This window comes from Dermacentor variabilis, chromosome 1, assembly GCF_050947875.1.
Source record: "Dermacentor variabilis isolate Ectoservices chromosome 1, ASM5094787v1, whole genome shotgun sequence".
NCBI classification, from domain to species: Eukaryota; Metazoa; Arthropoda; class Arachnida; order Ixodida; family Ixodidae; genus Dermacentor; species Dermacentor variabilis.
The window spans coordinates 260,456,030-260,474,441 of record NC_134568.1 but is presented as its reverse complement, the minus strand read 5'-3'; the positions used below and the strand labels follow the sequence as shown (position 1 = coordinate 260,474,441).

The window sequence follows — 18,412 nt, the reverse complement described above, 5'->3', positions numbered from 1 at the left end:
CATGTTTACGTGAGGTAACTGCCGGTTACGCCGCTCGGATCCCCCCCAGCGCTAAGTAGTCGCTCGGCGCTTTCCGCACTCGTCAGTGCAGTTACCGCACGTAATTCACTCCGAACGGCTGCTGAACGCTGCGACTATATGCGACACTTGAAAGAGCCGCCGAGGAGTGTGCTCGCTCGCGAGGCTACACCGCCGGCGGCACGCAACCTCGTTCATCACACCGCAGACTCGAGTCATTGACATCGACACAGTCGGCTGGCGCCACGGTATTCGACGACAGAGCGGAGCGCGCTCGTCCTCCTTCGCTGCCACACGCCAGTTTTAAATGCTCCTCTACTTTCGCTAAGGTCTCGAGCGGGAGACGCGGCCTCGAGGATACGGGGAAAAAGAAGAAGAAAAAAAGAAGAACAAGGATAGAAAAAAGAAGGAGGGAAGCGTCGCTCGGGGATTTCGAGGTCGCGAATGGGTCAATCGCGCGAGTGACTTCGATCTCTTCCGCTGCGCGATTTGCCCTGAAAAAACTTTAAGGTTGGGCCCAGCCCAGGCCGCAGTCTACATAAGGCGAAGCGGCGGGCCCCGCTGGTAGAGTGTCGCTTGTGTGCGCTTCGCGGTTGAAGGATGCTGATCAAGGTAGGTGCTGCATGCGGCGCTATAGCGCGCGCCTCGTGCGCCGGGAGGCTGCGCCCGCTTCTCCGAGCGCCGTACGCTGTAGTTCGCGCCACGCTATACTAACATGGTTGCCCGCAGTTGCTAGTCGTTCGAGTACTGGCTATTATAGGATGCATTTGTCTCTCAGTAATGAATAAGCAATTACAATTACTGCTCTTGAGCTTGTTGTCACTTTGACATTAGTCTTATTTTTCTCTCTCCCTCTCGCGTATAGTAGCAGACGAAAGAAATCACTGCTTCCAACCAACTAACGCAACTACTTTAAACTACTCCGTCAATTATTCCTCAGTGTGGTAAAAAAGTGCGAGCTTAACATCGTGATGAGGCTTGTAGGACCGGTCACTGGCTTCGGCTGTGTGCCTACCAGCTTCAGCAAATTGCTTACGGCATCTAGTGCTTCGATATTTTCATGAAAAAAAAAAAGTAAAGATGAGCTCGCAGAATTTACTATGAATATCTTTTCGCACAAACTCTTTAAGCAATCGAAAAGGTTCATATTGTGAACGACGTAGCGGCAATGGTAAATTTAATTGAAGGTTGCAGAATCACGAAGAAAATTTACCTAGTCGTTGTCGTGAATTACCCTTTTTTTATCCTTGTAATATTGTGTGACCACCTCTAAATAGAAGCTGCGCTGTTCAGCTGTCATGTCTCGCAAGTTTCCTGGTGAACGTCCAAGGTTTGGTCAGAATAGCCTATTTAGACGCGCTAGGGTTTCATTACAACGAGGTACCTAATTTCTCAGTCAACGCACATAGATGTGAGTAGGTAGGCACCCGCCACTGAGTGACGAAAGAAATTCAATTTCTTGGAACCCAGGATGTACCAACAAAGGACTGCGCAAAAGGAAGATTTCTGAGAACTAGACGTGAACAGTAGACCCTGACGAGGACTAGTCGAAACGTTGGCTCCAGGCTGAGTCTTCCCTTGTTCGGCCACCATTGACCAACCATTCTAAGTTTGATAACACGCATTAGAGAGAAGGGTCTGTGGAAGGCGTACTTCATAAAACGGGTTATTGATCCCACGGAAATAGTTGGCAGCCACTATAGTAGCTGCCAATAACGCTCATAAACCATGGTTTATGAGCAGACAGGGACATCTGCAGCCTTAACTACGATAGCGATAAAAAAAAAACAATTCATCAAGCTCGCATGATACATTACCGACAAGACTCGTGATAAAAATTTCGAGCTCGTCGTACTAGATACTGCTAAATCACCTTATTTTTAATTGGCGTTGGATAGGCATGAATATGGCTAAATGCACAGAAATGGGCCTAATGTGGCGTTCACTAAGCCTGTACGGAAGCTATTAAGTGTGACCACACGAGGTTTTTAATCAGCGTTGTTAGTGGAATAACACATTGGATTCCATCTGCTTCAAGGAAAAAGAGCCATTTTTATTGAAGACGGTACTATGGATATAATGCTGTGTTTTTTTTTTCACACTTTTTTCTTTTTTTCTTTGGAAAAGCATTATTAAGCAGCGACATTCCCATTAGTGTGATTATACAATTCATTTTCTTTCGCACGAACGATCAGCCACGAAAAATCTAGTACACCGAGTTGCTTGACAAGGTGGCTGCTTCATCTAGCTCTGATCCCTGCTTAATTGATTATCACTTATTAATCAATCGTTCAGTAACGAACGATATTGATAAATTCGGTGAAGATGCATGTAAAAAAAATTCTGGGGTTTAACGTGCCAAAACCGCGATGTGATTATGAGGCACGCCGTAGTGGGGGCTCCGGAAATTTTGACCACCTGGGGACCTTTAACGTGCCCCAATGCACGAGACACGGGCGTTTTTGCATTTCGCCCCCATCGAAACGCTGCCTCCGCGGCCGGGCTTTGATCCCGCGACCTCTTGCTTAGCAGCGCAGTACCATAGGCGCTAAGCCACCACGGCGGGTGTTAGGACGCATGTAGCGATTGCGGCATTGAAACCAACCAGTGTTCACGGCTTCACTCAATGGGAATTCTGAGGCAAGCACCAGTTTCGAGTTATTATTGCCCAAAATCAGATTACATACGTTGGTGTTCCACATAGCCTTGTCCCGCAGCGCGCAAACAAGGTTTTGTGGGGACAAGCGATAAGTGGAACATCAAAGCACTTCGTAGCACATTTTGGTTGTGGATGTCTCGAAATCTGAGAAAGTCTCAGGGCTTCTGATAAAGCGACGTGCCTTGGGCATCGAGCAATTTCAATTCCACAAATGAAACATGTTCCGCATATTTAAATTAGGAAATTAAGCTAGTAGGTATTAATTAATTATTTAAATTATGAGATTTTACGTGCCAAAACCACTTTCTGATTATGAGGCACGCCGTAGTGGGGGACTCCGGAAATTTAGACCACCTGGGGTTCTTTAACGTGCACCTAAATCTAAGTACACGGGTGTTTTCGCATTTCGCCCCCATCGAAATGCGGCCGCCGTGGCCGGGATTCGATCCCGCGACCTCGTGCTCAGCAGCCTAACACCATAGCCACTGAGCAACCACGGCGGGTAGTAGGTATTAGGCAAGTTATTCAATCACCACACTTTATAATTAACCAGTGTATAGCCTGGAACAATACCCCGAACGCATTGACACTCGACTGCTCGGAAATGTGGAGGATAGCGTCCGCAAAAAATAATTGTGGCTCTCTATAGATGCGTTGGGTAACCGCAGCCGTGACGTCTACAGTGTAGTAGAATATTTGTAGGGGCGTGGAAATATTCGAAAGTTTCGAATAACGAACCGAATAGTCACCATTCGTAAATGCGTGTATTTTTTAAATACTTTTCGAATATTTGAATGTATCATCTGCGCCCGAATAAACATAAATTTGGAGCAATGGTACGGTAAATTTTCACCCCCCAGGGCATATTATACACACAAAACATGAGAACTTGCGCAACCAAGCTAGGTCACTTACGTAGCCATACTTTACAGGCTGTACAGAGATCCTTCGCACTCTGACGAGTCCTGTGCATTTGAAGAAACTAATTGTTTGCTCTATATAATGCTCCATTTGTGCTTTTAATAAACAACGCTTCATAACGTACGATGTAATCATCGAAAGTTGCTAACTTTAGGAACACTGGGATGTGAACATCGCTTCATATTAGTTGTAATAATGATTACTCGGAAACTATTCGAAAAGTATTCGATATTCAATGCTATTCGCTTGTGGCACTATTCGATTCGTATTCTATTCGTTCTCAAAAAGTCACCATTCGCACACGCCTAAATATTTGTATTTTCACAGCTTTCTTTGTGAATCTGAGGTTACCCGGTGTCGTGTCAGTGCGCAGTAAAGTGAACGGCCCAGTAATCCTCACCGTTTTCGCGTTGACGCATCCGGCGCAGCATTCGCGTGACAGAGTGACACGAATCAAAAGTATGCCGCGAGTTCTTTATTAAGAGTGTTTATGAAACTTCTGCACTGCGCTCTTGTAGCTATTTGCATTGATATACGCTCTATGGAAACAAATTAGTGCCGTGAACTCTTTTTTACGGGATTAACATGCGTACCCTGTAGGGCACCGTTTTCTTGAATTTCTGTACTCCCCGACTGGGCAAGTCCACACTGCTTGAGCGCAATTGCAGAGTGAACACTGGGAGTACGGGAAATATGAAACCGGACTTAAATAGGGACGAAATGTTGCACTTGCAAAGAGAGTTCATGGCATCGTCTTTATTTTGCGCGTGTACACATGTTCACGATTAAGGTCATAACGCTGAACTGACACGGACAAAGAAGACGACAGGATGAGCGCTATAGACTGCAACGAACCAACTAGCCCAAAAATATGCACTTCTATATGTCCACAAGCTTGCCGTTAAGGGAATTACTGCTCCCTGCCCCATCCAGGATGTATTCTTAGCTTCCAGGATGTATTCTAAGCGTTCTTAGCTTACTTCCGACGGGTTTGGCGTATCTGGGACCTGGGTATCTTATAACCACTTTAAGAAAAACGACAACCGTTTCGGTTCTCCAGAGCATCGTGGCGAGTCGCAAACGGTAGGTCTGAACACGACAAAAAGCGAAAATCAGTCGCAGAGAAGGTAAAAGCTAACGGTACGGGTGTCATTAGCGCCAACATAATCGAAAAATTACCACATTGCACTATACCCCTGTAAAGGGTGCACTGCCATAGATACAGACATGTTCAGACAAAGCCGCCGTAGGGCACACTTTTTGTAAATGGAGCAGGTTCGCTTGGACTAAATAGTGCTCGCGCGAGGCAATAGTGTCTGGAACGCGGCTTCGCCGGTGCCTACGAAAAGCTATAATTGGTCGCAGAGTAAGGAAAGTTAACGGTAAGGGCGTAATTAGCGCCAACATAGTCAAAAATTTGCTACATTGCGCCACAGACTTCACTATCTAGGGGATCGGCCCACCTTGCCTCTTGGTCAAAAAACAAGTATCAGTTAAACTTCGACGCTAAAGGAGACAAGGTCGACGTGAGTGCCCGCGAAATAATATACGAATAAGATACAAAATGAGTGAATAATGAACATGAAAAAAGACAGACAGAATAAAGATATAATCAACATTTCAGCAAAAAATTATTCCAACTAAGTCCTCCTTGCCTTCTTTAACGTCGATACTTGTTTGATCCCTTGCTTTCTTTAATACTTAATTCCTCTCTAATAACAGCAATTGCAACGCCATCTAATTCCTCGAACGCCAGTCAAAAAAAAAAAAATTCAAGGATACCTAAGCACTTCTTACGAGTTGTGAATGCGAAAGCATTAATGTCCTATTGAACGCCGCTGAGCGGTCCTTCGAGCTTTACGCTGCGAGTAATGTACCATGGCGGTACACATGCTGCCCGAGTCAGCAAGCAGGAGCCTGCAGTGCCAACGCCGCATTCCACCGATGTCCTGCGCTCGAAACCGAGGAAGCAGCAGCGGCCACCAAGGCCGGCAGGCGCGCGCAGGCAGCTAAGCCCACGTGTGGGGGGTTAGAGAGAGAGAGAGATAAGGACTGCCCGCAGGCTTCCAAGAGCGAGTAGGCGGCACCCGCACGGGAGCGTCACGCGACTGCTTCGCCGACGACAACCCGTTTCGTCCCTGTCGCCGTATTTGCTCCGTCGAGACGCGCTGGTGACGTGGCGTCGCGGCCAATGGGAATTTAGGTGCCATTTCACTGTTACAGACGCAGGATTTTTCGCTTAATGGGCCATATGATGCTTTGGCATCAAAACAATGCACGAAGCAATTTCATCTGATCAGTCCTAGCATCACCGATGTGAATAAACCAGGCAAAATAAAAGTGATAAGACACATATTTTCCTTTCCAATCTATTATGCATGTTGCCTGTTGTGGGTTCTTGCGTTAGTCACAAGGTGTGCACGACAGGGACCATTAGAAAGAGAGAATTCGTGATTGCTAATGATGAAACGTGGTGAGACAAACAGGAGAGACGAACAGAACGGCGTCTCGCCATATCTCGTCTTTTGTCACGACTAGCATGGAACCACAAGTATCACGAAAGTAGTAAGAAATAAGTCACTCACCGTTTGAGTTCCGTGATTCATAATTGTGTTAAATGCACAGACGGTGCTCGGAAATACAAAACTGTTTGTTTGAAACGACACAGCAAACTTTTAGAGATCGTATACCGACAAGGCGTACGCCCGACTGTTCCCGCACTTTTAATCGGCCGGAGCACTCCGGTGCTGGACGACCACCCTTTTTAGGCGCGCTCACGCACAGCCGCGCTTTTTGCAGGGTGTGGTCTCGTGCCTGGTGGTCGCCCTGCTGGTGGCCGGGGCGAGCTGTCACAAGCTATTCGCTCTCAAGCATCATCTGCACCCAACTGTGCACGCGGTGCCGGCGTTCGTGCACACCACGATAGCGCACAGGCCGTTTGTGCTGCCCGCGCCTCTGGTGGCCCCCAGGCCCGTGGTGCAACCTCTGCTGGTGCAGCCGCGGCCCCTGCCGCCGCCAATACACTCGACTGTGGTCATCCAGACGGCGCCCAGACCGCCGCCGCCACCGCCGCCACCCACGCAGGTGCTGGTGCAGCCACTGCTGCAGCCGCGCCTGGTGGCACCGCCGCAGGTACTGGTGCCCACCAGGGTGGCTCCGCCACAGACCGTGTTCACGCACCACCACCACCACCCTTTCTTCGTGTCAGGCTTTGTGGCGGCGCCGCCGCCGCGGTCGCTGCTGGTACACGCACCGCCACCCGCGGCTCTACCGGCAGTGGCTGCGCCACCCCCTCCGCCTCCCCCGCAGGCCGTTCAGCCGCTGTTTGTGGTGCCGGAACAGAGGCCCGCGGTGACCACCGTCCCACTGCAGCCCCGGCTGGTGCACCACGCCGTGGTGCCGACCAAGCTGGACGAACTGCCGCATAAAGTCAGCTACGTCTTGCACCAGCACACCAAGCTGTTACAGGTATCCCCTCCGCCACCACCTCCGCCCGTGCCAGCCGTGCTTCCCACGGCCGCGCCCGCGGCGCTTGTGCAGCCTCTCGCCGCGGTCACGCAGTTCCACGAGCCGCCCCGCCAGGTGCAGGTCATCAGGGAAGTCATCCGGCCCACGTACGTCATAGAGCGCCTCTCGAAGAAGCAGCGCAAGTTCCGCAAGATAAAGATGCTCAAGAACTGCAGCCTGCTCAAGAAGCTCAAGAGCCAGCTGACCTCTAGTGCGGAGAACTTGCATCTGTACGACACACACGGCCCATACGATGACGAGGCACACGTCGACTCGTATAGTCACGTACACGTGCCTTACCACGGCGGCAGCGCAAACGTGGAAGTCTACCGCTCGATCCACGGACACGAATTCGCCAAAAGAAACGGCCGATGAGCAACGGTGTTGAACATGTGTGTTATACTCGTGGGCATGGATGCGTTGTGTGTGCGTGTGAGTGTTTGTGAGAGGGCTGCCTAGAAACGTTTGCTGCAATTTTTATCTCGGCTGTGCTCATCAGGAATTCGTTTTCAATGCTCAAAAAGGCCAAAGAGACAAGGAATAACTCTTGATATGATTGGAGAGAGCGGAAGTGAGTAAATAAATGGAAACTTTCGGATCGAGACACAGCTTCTGGAAAAGCACGAATAATGAGCAGCTTGCTCCCTGTTTGCTTGCGTGGGCGAAGAACAAATACAAGGGCATTAGAATGATTGTACCTGAGAAAAAACATCGAGTGAATAAAGGTATTCTTTTTTTAACGTAATATGCTCAACACAAAGAGCATCACTGCCGCGTGTACTCCGACGTCGACGACAGGATAACGTTGCCTGCAGATTCAGCTTCGCCTTTCTACACAATTGCTTAAAGGAGAAAGCACAACTGACGAACATTACTACGTAGACGGAACGTAGGCATAAAAACGTTAAAAGCTTGTTGGTATCCAGTTGTGACTTACATTATAAGAATGTACGGCCAGAATGAAAAAAAAGTATTTACATGGGTAAATACACAAAAAATACAACGACCAGGTCCAGTTCATGGAAAGATAAAGAGACGCTGATTTACAAAATATTTGCTTATACATACGATGATGTTTGCCATATTTGCTGATCATGTGATATACGCTTTGGATAATTGCATAAGTTGCTTATTACTGAAAAGTTCGGTTCTAAAGTATGTAGCAAATGTACGGCGGTAGGAGGGAAACTTGGGCTACTTGGCGAACGCCCACATTGAAGAAAAGAACGCTAAATCATAAGCGGGTATATATATATATATATATATATATATATATATATATATATATATATATATATATATATATATATATATATGTAAGCGAGAGAGCGTTCAGGATACATATAAAAGTAATACCTAGTTGTCGGCGCCACGTGTTGCTTTTCTACTTTTTAAATGCCGAATTTTATGTTTGGCGTCTCTTTCTGATGCACTCGGAAGGCTCTGTCGCGCTTGTACCTTTCCTTTATTTTTGGCGATTTTTCTCTTTTAGTTTTCGGGTTGTATAGCACAGATGGAACGACCACAAAAAGGACAAGACGGCGAACAAAGCGCTAACTACCAACAAAGGTTTATTTTTCCAGAGCACAATTTTATACGGTCGCACAAATCCACCCCGCATGCGCAAATGATTATCTACTAAGAAAAACAAGTTCCTTATCGTATAGGGTAACAGATGGGATGTTTGCAGGGCGAATTCGCCGCCGCACGAAAATCACGAACCACCAAGTTTCGCCTATCTTGAAGTTCTCTTTTCAATTTGTTCTGTGCGTGTATATTCTACCCCAAGAAACTTGCAATTGCGAGTCAGCGCGCGGTTTCCCGCGATATGAACATTGGTAAAGTTCGGTCTGTGACCACCTGGATCGAGCGATATCGAGCAAATATTTTCACTCGAGTACGGATGCGAAATAGGCGAACGGTGATAGGGCGGATATAATTTCTTCTTAAGAGGAAAGCATTTACGGGAACGCTATTTGACTGCCTCACGGAAAATCCGCAAGACAAATCTTGTTCGAGTCACGGGCAAGTAGAATGCGAAACTATACAGGCGCGAATGATATACATGAATATACGAAGTCACCTCTCTCTCATCCGGGCTCATTAGTCGGCGAAAAGGGAACAGGAAGACGCAAGGCACGAGGAAAGAGAAATAGTCACCGTTGACGCCGGGACATCGAGACTCACACACGACCTGTTGAAGAAGTAAAGACAGTGCAAAAATAACTGAAAGTGGAAACAATTACGCTTTGAAGTGAAACATAGAAAGAGGGCATCGGGAGGTAGACAGCAAACGTAAGTTCACATTTTTTTATCTAATCACTGCATGCGCAAGAAATGAAAAAGACACGTAAAAGCCAGATATCACAAAACCGAGCTGAGACACCAGCGCTAACCCCTCTCCTCCTACCCAATAATAACTAAGAAATCCGGAGCAAATATGTCACATAAGTACCACAGACACAAACATGCTACACAAAAGCGAAAACAATAAATGCATAAATAAAGCTAACCAGAAAGCCGCCGCTCAAGCGCAAGATACCAGTAGATATGGTGGATGAAACTCTAGTAGGGATGGCATGACATACGGTGGTCTGATGGCATAACACAATGGACACTAAGGGAATAGAAACGCAGTCGATCGGGGATCTAATAGAAGACTCGCAGGATAATGCGTGCTTAACGTGCAGAAGCTGCACAATGGGCTACGAGCGACACCGTAACCGAGGATTAATTTTGGTAACCTGGAATTCTTTGACGTGCACGCAAATTTAAGTATATGAGCATTTCTGCTCCTTGATTCACTGGAATGCAACTGCCGGGAACGGGAATCGAACCGGCGACTTCATGTTGAGCACCGTGGGCACTCAGAGCGAGCCAGCGACTGCAGGTGTCAGGTGCGCTCGGTTGACGCAGTAGATGACAATGAGAAAGTAGCACAGCACAGCTGCTCCTGTCCTACCGTGCACGGGCTAATAATAAACACGAACCCATACGTGAATACTGGAGGGAAGCGCCGAAGCATATTAGAGGGAACAGTTGTAAATAACTATGTCCACGCTTCAACGCAGGTTTAGATGATGAACAAATACTGGCCTTGTTATTAGTTCTCATTTTAAGCAAGAAAATGCTACATGCTTTTGCAAGCTGCTTAATAATCTGTATTATACACACACACACACAAACACGCATATATATATATATATATATATATATATATATATATATATATATATATGAACAGTAATGACACTAGACGCGCGAAACGGAAACGTCAGACGCCCCACAATTCCCTGTCAGCGTACATTGCGGCGCCTTTGCCAGGCGCTACTCAATCTGGGATTCGTGAGGGTGCTCGCCAGATTTATTTTTCGTTACAAAACTTGAGAGCTCTCTCCAGGGCTTACGCAGCAGCACTGGAGAAGGGTCCTGCTGGAGAGCGAGACGAAAAGGGAGAGGAAGAAGAAGGAGGGGCAAGTGAAAGCAACAGGACACGTGCGCGGGGAAGCCGAAATAGCGCGCCGTTTTGACGCTTGAAACATAAACCGAGCTAAACGGCGGACGCCGGCAAAAGTAGAAAGAGTTCCGCGTCTCTCGATTCCTTGTTATTTCGTTTCCGGAACCCAACGTCGGCTGCAACTCGGCGCGGTGCTCGCACTAACTGCTGCGCGAACTGGAGCGAACCCCGCGATATGTGGGCGGGAAGCGAAGCCGCCACCAGGGGCTTCACCGGCGTGTGACACCTGCTGCCATCCAGCGGCGACGGCAGCAAGCGCTGGCCGCACGACCGTCAGCCACTGGCGCGCCGAGAGGCGGGATATCGCTCGGGCGGCTCTGCCTAACAAACGACCTAGTTTTCGCGGTTAAAAAAAGCAGAGAAGCTCGTTGTGGAAACAGCATCGGTGCCATTTTCGGATGACCGAAGGCTGCTCGGAGTGAAAGAAGTCCCGTTCCAGGTGAGATGCTGCGAAACAGACTGTCTTGGCTGCGCCGCACAGCGCTGCTCGCGGGAGGAGGAAAAAAAAGAACGATAACTGTGAACAACGCCCGCGCCGCGCTGCTAGTTGTGCTGCACGGGAAGCGGCGGTGCGCTGCAGAGAAGGCACCTTCTGTCCTGCCGTCGGTCGGCTGGCCGGCTCGGGATGCCTCCTCTTGACCGGAGCTTGTGCACGCAATGGTCAAGCTGGGGCCTTCCGGGACGAGGCTGATGAAAATGTTTCCTCCGCCGATTCCAGGCGCGGAGGCTCGATCTGATGGTGACGCGTGCGCCCAGCGGAACTGGTGTTGCGCGCGGCGTTGCCTAGCGCAGCACTTGCTATGAATGGCTCTGCAAGCGCAGTTTATTTTAGCCGCTCAGTTGCGACCGCGTTAACTATTCCGTGCTCTGTGCGTAGGCCGCCTGCTGAGTGGCTCGTCTCGGATGCAGCGACCACGACACTATCTCCGACGTGCGCTCGCGTGCCTCCGCCACTTTTGACGCCTTGTCCGCCGAGACCAGCAGCGCCCCTGCTCTCGCTATCGATCCTGGTCCGGCCAGAGTGCAGTCCAGTAGCGCGGCGCCAGTCTTGGCGCTGGTCCGTAATTGCGCCACCCTCGTGTTACTGGGGGGCGGGCCGACTGGCTCTGGCGCAACAGGGATGCGGAGAAACGCCGTCCAAAAAACCGTCCCTGCCGTGCGTTCTTTTAAAGCTTTCTGAAAATAAAATCCAATTTCGCTAGTGGGTAAAGTGAGCTTACCTAATTGAGGCCGTCAACAGGCTGTACTTGCCGAAATCGAGACGATTTACGAACTTTGGCCGCCTCGACTAGAAAGTATAGGTGCGTAATTTCACAGTGACGTACACAGTGAACGGGACTGTTGAAAAGCTTGCCCGGAAAAAAGAAAAGTGAGAACCTTTTTCTGCGACGCCATAAAGATGTCATAATGCTCCGAGATTACCTTTCTTATGAGATATGAGTGGTTAATCTTTCGCAAGAATTACGATAACGGCTTCGGAGAGTAGAGAATTATTGTAACACGAGAAAACTAATCAGTACACGGTTCTGCTCGAACTTGCACAGAGCATCAGTCTCCACCCGAAAGTAGAGCGACAGCACGGCATGAAAACTTGGCTCGCTCCCGCCGTATTCGAATTAGACGCAGTATGTTGAGTTACCGATTGCTGTACCGAAGCAAGGATGTTTCTCCAGCTGTCGCAACATAGCTTTCCGCCTACTCACACTGCGGAGCTCGCGCTTATCAGTCTCGTGCCGCTGCACGCAAGCGATAAAGAACCGGCGAGAGCTTGCCGAGCAGCAGTAATCAGCCTCTGTGATAAGCGCTCCGAAAGCAGCAATTAGGCAATGTGGCAATCTCCTATAGTTCTCGCATGGATTTCTTCAATACTCCACTACCCCTTCCCCCCCCCCCCCCTTTTCTTTCATTTTTTTGTTTCTTCACGCTCCCTCATGTATATATATATAGCGTATGCTACGAGTACGATATATCCGTTGTTTTGCTTATGGCAACAGTTCGACACAGACACGGAATGATTGTGATCGCTACAAAAGGATATTGACGTGTCAGTCACACTCAAAAAATGAAACCTCTCGTATCGTGGACGCAAACCACAGGGTTCTATATAGTAGTGTCGAAATTAGAGCGCATATTTATACGCGTGCATTGTTTATCTTTTCTCGGTGACCGTATTTTTTCACCGCGGCTCACCTCTGTAACGATGTTATCGCTTGGCCGCCTACATGTACCGGAACTGTCTCGAATGCTGTCGCCTATTTTATAGCGAAAGAACCGTCTCTAATATAAAAATGTGTGCGCGACGCGAATGGTGGCGTACCGCGCTCAGCGACTGAAACGCGGAATGGTGAACTTTTTGTATCACATGAAAGCGAGAGACTCTTGCGATGCATTGTGACTGCATTCGACCCCTCGGCGATTGCTCAGCGGTTGCGCGATAAGCACAGGCCGCCATGCGGTCCCAGCATATCGCGTATCAGTCGCTGAGCACTGTACATTCTGGAACGTGCGCGAGCATGAGCGATTACGCTGGAATGCACGAAAGTCACGTATAATCTAGCCGACGCGCTAGAGGCTCGCGGATCAGATTTCGACGATGACCGACGAATACGCTCGCCGCTATCTTTGCGCTTCGAGTGTCACTCAATTGTCTTTTTTTCTTTCTTTCTTTGGGGCAAGTTCGCCCAATAAAGAGTTAAATTCTTGGCTCTTTCTGGCATGGTATCGCGGCTCTTTTTCAAAATCGTGGTATCACGAAACATGGGTTTGCACTTGCAAATTTTACAATGTTGAGCCAAATGGGAACCGCCCGAGAGTTATCGGAAGCATTCTTCATACAGTCGTTAGGGTCACAGTGCATTAGTGTGCCTTCTTTAAGCTTGTACAGTGCTGACTATGGTTTTTTGAATTCTGTCGCATGAGTGCGCTTTTGTGATCGGATGTTGGTGGTTCCTGCTCATGGTGCTCACTGCGCATGTTCCTCTAGTTTCTGCTGTCTATAAAGGAGTGACGCAATAAAATGATGTAAGTTGAGAGTAGCGCCTTGTCCTGGTCGCCTTTCTTGTGTCCGTTGTATTGCGCTAAACAAAGTATTTATGGACTTTCCTAATCTTCCTACCTAAGAACCACATTGTTCGGGTGTTTCCCAGCTCAACATTTTTAGAGCTGGCACTTCGGTTATTCGATGTTTGGTCAACAAATCGTTCCACTAAGGTTAGTTTAAATGTGTACTTATGTGGGCGTAAGATATACTGACGGCTAAGCTACCGATAGCAACGTTAGGTTGATTTTTTTTTTTTTCCAAATCGCGCTTTCGTTGAGTTGCGACAGTTTTTTACACATGACGCATCTGCTCCACATACGAGCGCGAACACAAGGCCATGCAAGTCCGGAAGGGGAATTTGACTTTGAAATGGTCCCGCGCGAGACTGAGCCGACGCGGACGAACCTGGGCAGCGGCGGCAGGGAACGCTCGAACGTGTTCCGCCGAGGCGCCCGCGCGGTGCACACACGAGCGCGCTCTGCAGCGCGGACAGCAGCAGCGTGCGCGGACGACGTGGGCGCAGCAAAATAGGCGGATGCGCTCAGCGCTAACGCCGTCTGGGAGAGAAGAAAAACTGCCGATCTGTCGCAGTCTGACAGCCGAAGTGACGACACGCCGGCGAGGAATCTCCGAGGATTCACGCTTGGTCGGCGCCTATCCTGCGCGAGCGCCTCCCGCATGCACGCGTGCGGGCGCTTGTGCAAATCATTAGAAACAAACGCCACCGCTTGCGTCTTCGAGTTTACATTGGCACTTTTTTTTTTTTAGTACTCGCTTCTTCGTGCCTCTCCTGCCGGCGCAGTCCGTTCAAGCGGGCATGAGTGCGCGACGAGTTCCTGCTTCTGCACTAGCTGGTTGCCGCTGTACTATACACTCGTATAAGCCGCCTCTGGGGGCAGCCTGCTCACGTAGGCTACCCTTGCAAAAGTTGACTTCGGAATGTGGAAAGTCCTCTATAGAAACTATATAGCGCTCATGAAAAAGAAAATTGGCGTCTACCTTCCTCTCTGCCTTTCTGTATATATATATATATATATATATATATATATATATATATATATATATATATATATATATATATATCTGGCGGCTACCTGAAAGTGGCACGAAGCGACAAAACAAACCCAAACGTCTGCGTCAGAAAAGAAACCCTCGCAGTTGAAGGAACTTGCTAAAATCTCTTCGCAAAGAACTGCGTCTGGAAGGACTTGGGCCAGCCAGTTCAGGTCTCTCTTGCATACGGTGCCACTGTCATGTATACAGTACGTGTACTCTTGCTCATCAATCGCCGCTTCAGGCACACGTTGACGAACTTTGCGCTAGCAAGGCGCAGATACTATATACGCGTCTTATTGGTGGCGCCAGTATGTTTGCTACGAGGCGACATCTGGCATGCACTCCGCGAATTACGGCTGCTACCTACTAGATTTGTGTGCACACCTTTGCGTTCTTCTATAAGCCTCTTTCTTTTTTATTGCCTGATAGGACACATGACACACAAGAGGCTCCAGACAAGTTGACACAAACCAATGCAAAAAACAAAAACAAAATATAATAAGATATCTTGAAAGCATACTAGAAAGGCTTCACAGACCAGTGCAAATGTTAAGGACAAATTACTATTGCATGTGAAGTTCGTCCCCATCTGAATATATTAAATTATTCACCACCGCGATTCTAGGGAAGTCGCTCGACCGACTGATCTAGCTAATGCATAGAGATGGTATCGAGAGCGAATTAACCGATAAGCGCAGGAAGATTGATTGATACAGTGAGTTCCATGGAATTCCGAACATGTCTTTATGTTCGAGTTTATTGAAGGCGCACTAAGGTCCGCGGAAAGGCAGCAGTAATTTCTTTAAGAGCACAGCTTATCACCGCGATGTAGTGAGTGCAGTAAAACTAGTACACTGTAATTGTTGGTCTCCACAGCGATACCGCATTACAGAGAAAAGTGGTTAACGAAAAAATATTAGCAAAAGACAACATATGGCGAGTTTCATAACAAATAGCCTTTGAATTACGCACGCAAATGTTACCACGTGCTTCGCAAGAACGAAATCGCTAATACCTACGAGATGTGCGGCCTCATTGATATGTGCAGGAAGATAGGTCTAAAAGCGAACTACTTTTATGCTATATATATATACTACATGGAAGGAATCAAGGGAAACGTGTAGGATGTACTCGTCGGTCGGTTACAGCTCATAGGAATAAAATAAACAATTATTTTTAAAAGCTTTCGTAACATTTTTTACTCAGTAGCAGAGGTCAGCCTATTTGCCCTCGCAGTTGCGCGCATAAACGAGCGATGGATGGGGACATGACCCCTGAAAGATTCCAGGTTTGAGAATAAATAATTTATCGTCAAAGGCAGCTCCGTTGGTGGTTGTGGTGCGTTGGCTCAGACGGATTTAATCTGGCAAGCTCGACCGACAACTGTTCCACCTGAACGACTTGAGCGAAACGGCGAACCTGCACGCGTCCTACAGACCGGTGTCGCACAGGGCGGCTTTCAATAACTTTTTTTAACGACACGGGATAGCCTGGAAGTAAGAAATGCACGTTGTTATTCCCGCTGTTCTCAATTGCGATCCCGTTAGCAAGTCTAGGCCCTTGCATTGTATGACGCGCAATCGAGAGCACGGCTTGTTACCTCTACGCGGAGTGTCGCTGACAAAGAGAGCTCCATCTCGAAATTCCGCAGATAAACTCTCGAAGCGTGACCTTCGAGATAAGCGGTTGCACGCTAGTTGCCGGCAGTCATTTTTATCAGCGTCTTACACAGACACCTCGGCTAATGCATGCTTAAGAGCTTCTAGTGCATGATGTCGAGTCACAAAAGAAAAAAAAAAGAAAGAAGGGAGTAGGGGGAGTCGCAGCGAGTTCCATCAGCACATCGTGCGTGGCAGCAGTCAGATAATGGGGAACCAACAGAACTGAAATATTACACGACCGCCCCTTGCTTGCTGTCACTGAGAGGTCAGAGCTGGTCAAGCGCGTGTTTTCACCCTATTTTTTGCACGCCTAATTTATCCGCTCGCCCATGTACATGTTGTCAGGTTCATTCGTTCCCTTTCGAATACTGACCGCGGTGACTCAGCGGCCATGGCCGGAGCACTGTGATGCTCAGCAGAAGGCCGTGGATTCCTTTTCCTATACTGCCGTGGCCGCACACTTATACCGATGGGAGCTGATCGCAAAAACGCTGTCCAATCAATCAATCAATCAATCAATCAATCAGTCAGTCAGTCAGTCAGTCAGTCAGTCAGTCAGTCAGTCAGTCAGTCAGTCAGTCAGTCAGTCAGTCAGTCAATCAATCAATCAAATCAATCCAGATTAATTCCATTTATATAGCCTTGCTTTAATTTGTATCAACCTTAATCCACATTAATCCGCCTTGCTCTAATTTCTAGCAACCTTAATCCACCTTAATCCACTTTAACCTGTCTTGCTTTATTTGTACCAACCTTAATCTAGCTTAATTTACCTTGCTCTAATTTGTTTCAGCCTTAATCCACCTTGCTCTAATTTATATAAACCTTAATCCACTTTATTCCACTTTAATCTGTATTGCTTTGTCTGTACCAACCTTAATCCACCTTGCTCTAGTTTGTACCAACCTTAATCCACGTTAATCCGCCTGCTCTAATTTGTATCAATTTTAATTCACATTAATCCACGTTAATCCGCTTTGCCTTAATTTGTACCAACCTTAATCCACCTTGCACTAATTTGTACCATCCTTAATTCACCTTGCTCTAGTTTGTATCAACAATCCAACCTAATTCACTTTATTCCACCGTGCTCTAATTCATATCAACGTTAATCCACCTTAATCTGCCTTGCTTTATTTGTACCAACCTTAATCCACCTTGCTCTAATTTGTTCCAACCTTAATCCACCTTGCTCTAGTTTGTTCCAACCTTAATCCACTTTAATTCCCCGTGATTCACTTCACCTTGATTCACTTCACCTTAATTCACTCCACCTCAAATCACCTTACTAAACTTGTTCTAACTTTACTTCTGTATTACTACTGACATTATACAAGACGCAGATGACGTCACTGATGATGATTATCTATGTACCACTCATTACGGACAACGCCGGCTTTTCTACCTCATCGGACATATATAATGATTTCGCATTAATACAACTTCCGCTTGCTCGGCCAAATCCATCATGGTGGCTGAGTGACACGTTTGTAACTGAAGCTTACTGAACTCTTTCAGTGCGCAACGCGTTGTAAGGCGCCAGTTCGGCTTGCTGTCTGTGAAAGCGTACCTTCCATTGATTCCCTAAGTGCACAAAATCTGCATTTTTACCTGCTGTTCTATTCGCAAAATAAAAATTATCTTAAGCGATTTTATTGAATTTAACTAAAGAACTTACTTTGCCAGTGAAATTCATCGCGACGACACCCATGACATTTCCTATTTGTTATAATATATGTGACAAGAGTAGACTGAACATATCAATTCCACTTGTGCCACAAACACGCTTCCATGTAGATACTCGGCTCCTGCAACAGACCATACAACACGTACGCTTATAACACTTGACCAGGAACTTTGGTAGTAGGCATAGTCTCGGCATAGAAGAAGGAGCACGGAACAAGCGTTTCTACCGACGCCCCTGCGTGTTCCACGTCGGGGTCGTCCACCTCTCACGCCATGGCGCCTACAGCGTCATGGACTCCCTCGAAGGCCCACGTCTTCGATGTTGTTGTCCCTACGGGGAATGGTCC

General features: G+C 47.8%; 1 protein-coding gene across 1 annotated transcript; it reads left to right on the top strand.

Annotated features, from left to right (window-relative positions):
* The first annotated feature begins 534 nt into the window (after positions 1 to 534).
* Positions 535 to 7,761, top strand: LOC142573437 (uncharacterized). The gene is made up of 2 exons (XM_075683019.1): positions 535 to 630; positions 6,398 to 7,761. Exons 1-2 carry the CDS (start codon positions 619 to 621, stop codon positions 7,478 to 7,480), a joined length of 1,095 nt encoding a protein of 364 aa, XP_075539134.1. The 5' UTR covers positions 535 to 618; the 3' UTR covers positions 7,481 to 7,761.
* Positions 7,762 to 18,412: the final 10,651 nt, after the last annotated feature.